This window comes from Pteropus vampyrus, unplaced genomic scaffold (assembly GCF_000151845.1).
Source record: "Pteropus vampyrus isolate Shadow unplaced genomic scaffold, Pvam_2.0 Scaffold77, whole genome shotgun sequence".
NCBI lineage: Eukaryota > Metazoa > Chordata > Mammalia > Chiroptera > Pteropodidae > Pteropus > Pteropus vampyrus.
Genome location: NW_011888858.1, coordinates 5,666,625 through 5,668,362, shown reverse-complemented (window position 1 = coordinate 5,668,362; position 1,738 = coordinate 5,666,625). Strand labels below are relative to the sequence as shown.

The following is a 1,738-nucleotide window of genomic DNA, read 5'->3' as shown; positions in this document are numbered from 1 at the left end:
AAAAAAAAAAAAATTTTTTTTTTTTCTGTTCAGGCTGAAATCTCTTCAAGCCCAGGAGGAGTCGCGCCACAGAAACCCAGAGCATAGAAGTGCAACACATAAGAGCACAGAACAGCGCCGCACGGAGTCCAGGCGCTTGGAGTCCAGGCGTTCGGAGGTCAAGGCGGAGCCTAGGCGGTCAGAGCACAGGAGACCGGAGCAGCGGGGCTCCGAAAAGCGTAGCTCCGACAAGTGGAGCCCAGAAGCCACACAAGAATATGAGAACCAGCCCCGAACGCTGAAGGACGTACCCCAAGGAAGGTCCGACACATTCTCACAGATCTTTTCATTTAAGTTCCTTTTGTTAGTGATAGCCTGGCTTGGGAAAAGAAAAAGTAAAATGACATCCTCGGACCCAAACCCCAACGATATGGGAAGCTTCGAATTGTAAAAGGTTTTCTCTATCTCTACTCTTCCAGAGAGAGAAAACACCTCCCAGATTGCCAATACTTGGGCACTAACTGGTTTAGGGCTGACATTGAAGGTTAAGGAATGAAACTGAGACATACGTGCAAGGACAATTCTTTGGCTTGAAATCAGATTTGAATGCGCCTATGATGCAAGAGGTGGTACCCATGCTGAAAGAAGGTTCCGTGATACTCTCTGATGCCTGAGAGTCCTCTGTGCAGGAATGACCAACTGTGATTTTACTGTTTCCTTTTCTAGCTTGCTTTGTTTAATGCAGTGTGTAGGTAAGTGTTCTTGTGAAACCTCTTTCTAGTGATGACCAGAGCATTAAGACAGCTTATTCAGACAGTGTTAAGTGAGGACAAAGTAAGAGGTTTCTCTTTGGAGTTGCTGCATCTTCCTTGTTCTAACACCTCCCACTTTATCTCTCCCGCTGCCAGCCCCGATCCAGGCTATCAAGCCACTCCCATCCCAGGTTCCCATTCCCTTAACTGTCACCTTAGTCTTTCATTTTGGGGAATCACTCTGCCAGTGTTATGCTGGTGTCGGCTTGTTCTAGCTCCTGCTAGATTAGGATTCTGTGCATTTCTTCCTAACGCCAAATTCAGTGGCATCACATTGATAGCTTGAAATTGGCCATGGTTGGAGTATCCGTTCCACCATGGAAACTGGTAAACACTATAAATGAGGGCTTTCCCCGCTCCCCTTCAGTGTCTGCTTTGCACTATATTTTGCCCCGCAGTTTTTTCTACAAAACTTCCCTTTTGGGGGCCCCATTTCCTTTGCGCTAGCTAGTCCGGTAATTTACATTGTACTTGGTAGCCGTGCCTGGTTCACTGATAAATGCTTTCCAATTAACCCAGTATTTCCACATGTATTAGCTCACCTGATCTTCCAACCCCTCCTTCACCCCAAAATAGAGCAAAAATTGTGTAGGTGAAAATTCAGGCTCTGGGGAGGAAAAATGATTGCAAATGCTCCCATTGCTATGACATGTTGGAGCTGGAACTGCAACATAGATCTTTCTCATTGTTCAGTGTTCATCTCATTTTAGACCATGAGGCTCATATGGTGTAAGCTTTTATATCATAAGGAGTAATTACCAAGGTTGGAGGTAGAAATACTAAAAATCTGACTTCTTTAACTTGAGCTCTTGCTCGCCGTGTTACTCTAGGACAGCTGATTAATTTTTCTGAGCTTCAAGTTCACCATCTGTAAAATGGCCAACTATCAATGCTGGTGGCCTCACAGGACTGCTTAAAGGATAAATCGAGATGCTCAATGAGTGAAC

General features: G+C 45.2%; 1 protein-coding gene across 1 annotated transcript in view; it reads left to right on the top strand.

The window, feature by feature from the left end:
* Positions 1 to 1,738, top strand: part of SPATA18 (spermatogenesis associated 18) — a 29,559-nt gene that overhangs the window by 14,470 nt on the left and 13,351 nt on the right. The window contains exon 5 of the mRNA XM_023532132.1: positions 34 to 286. Within this exon, the coding sequence (XP_023387900.1) occupies positions 34 to 286 (253 nt within the window). The remainder of the gene's footprint in view (positions 1 to 33; positions 287 to 1,738) is intronic.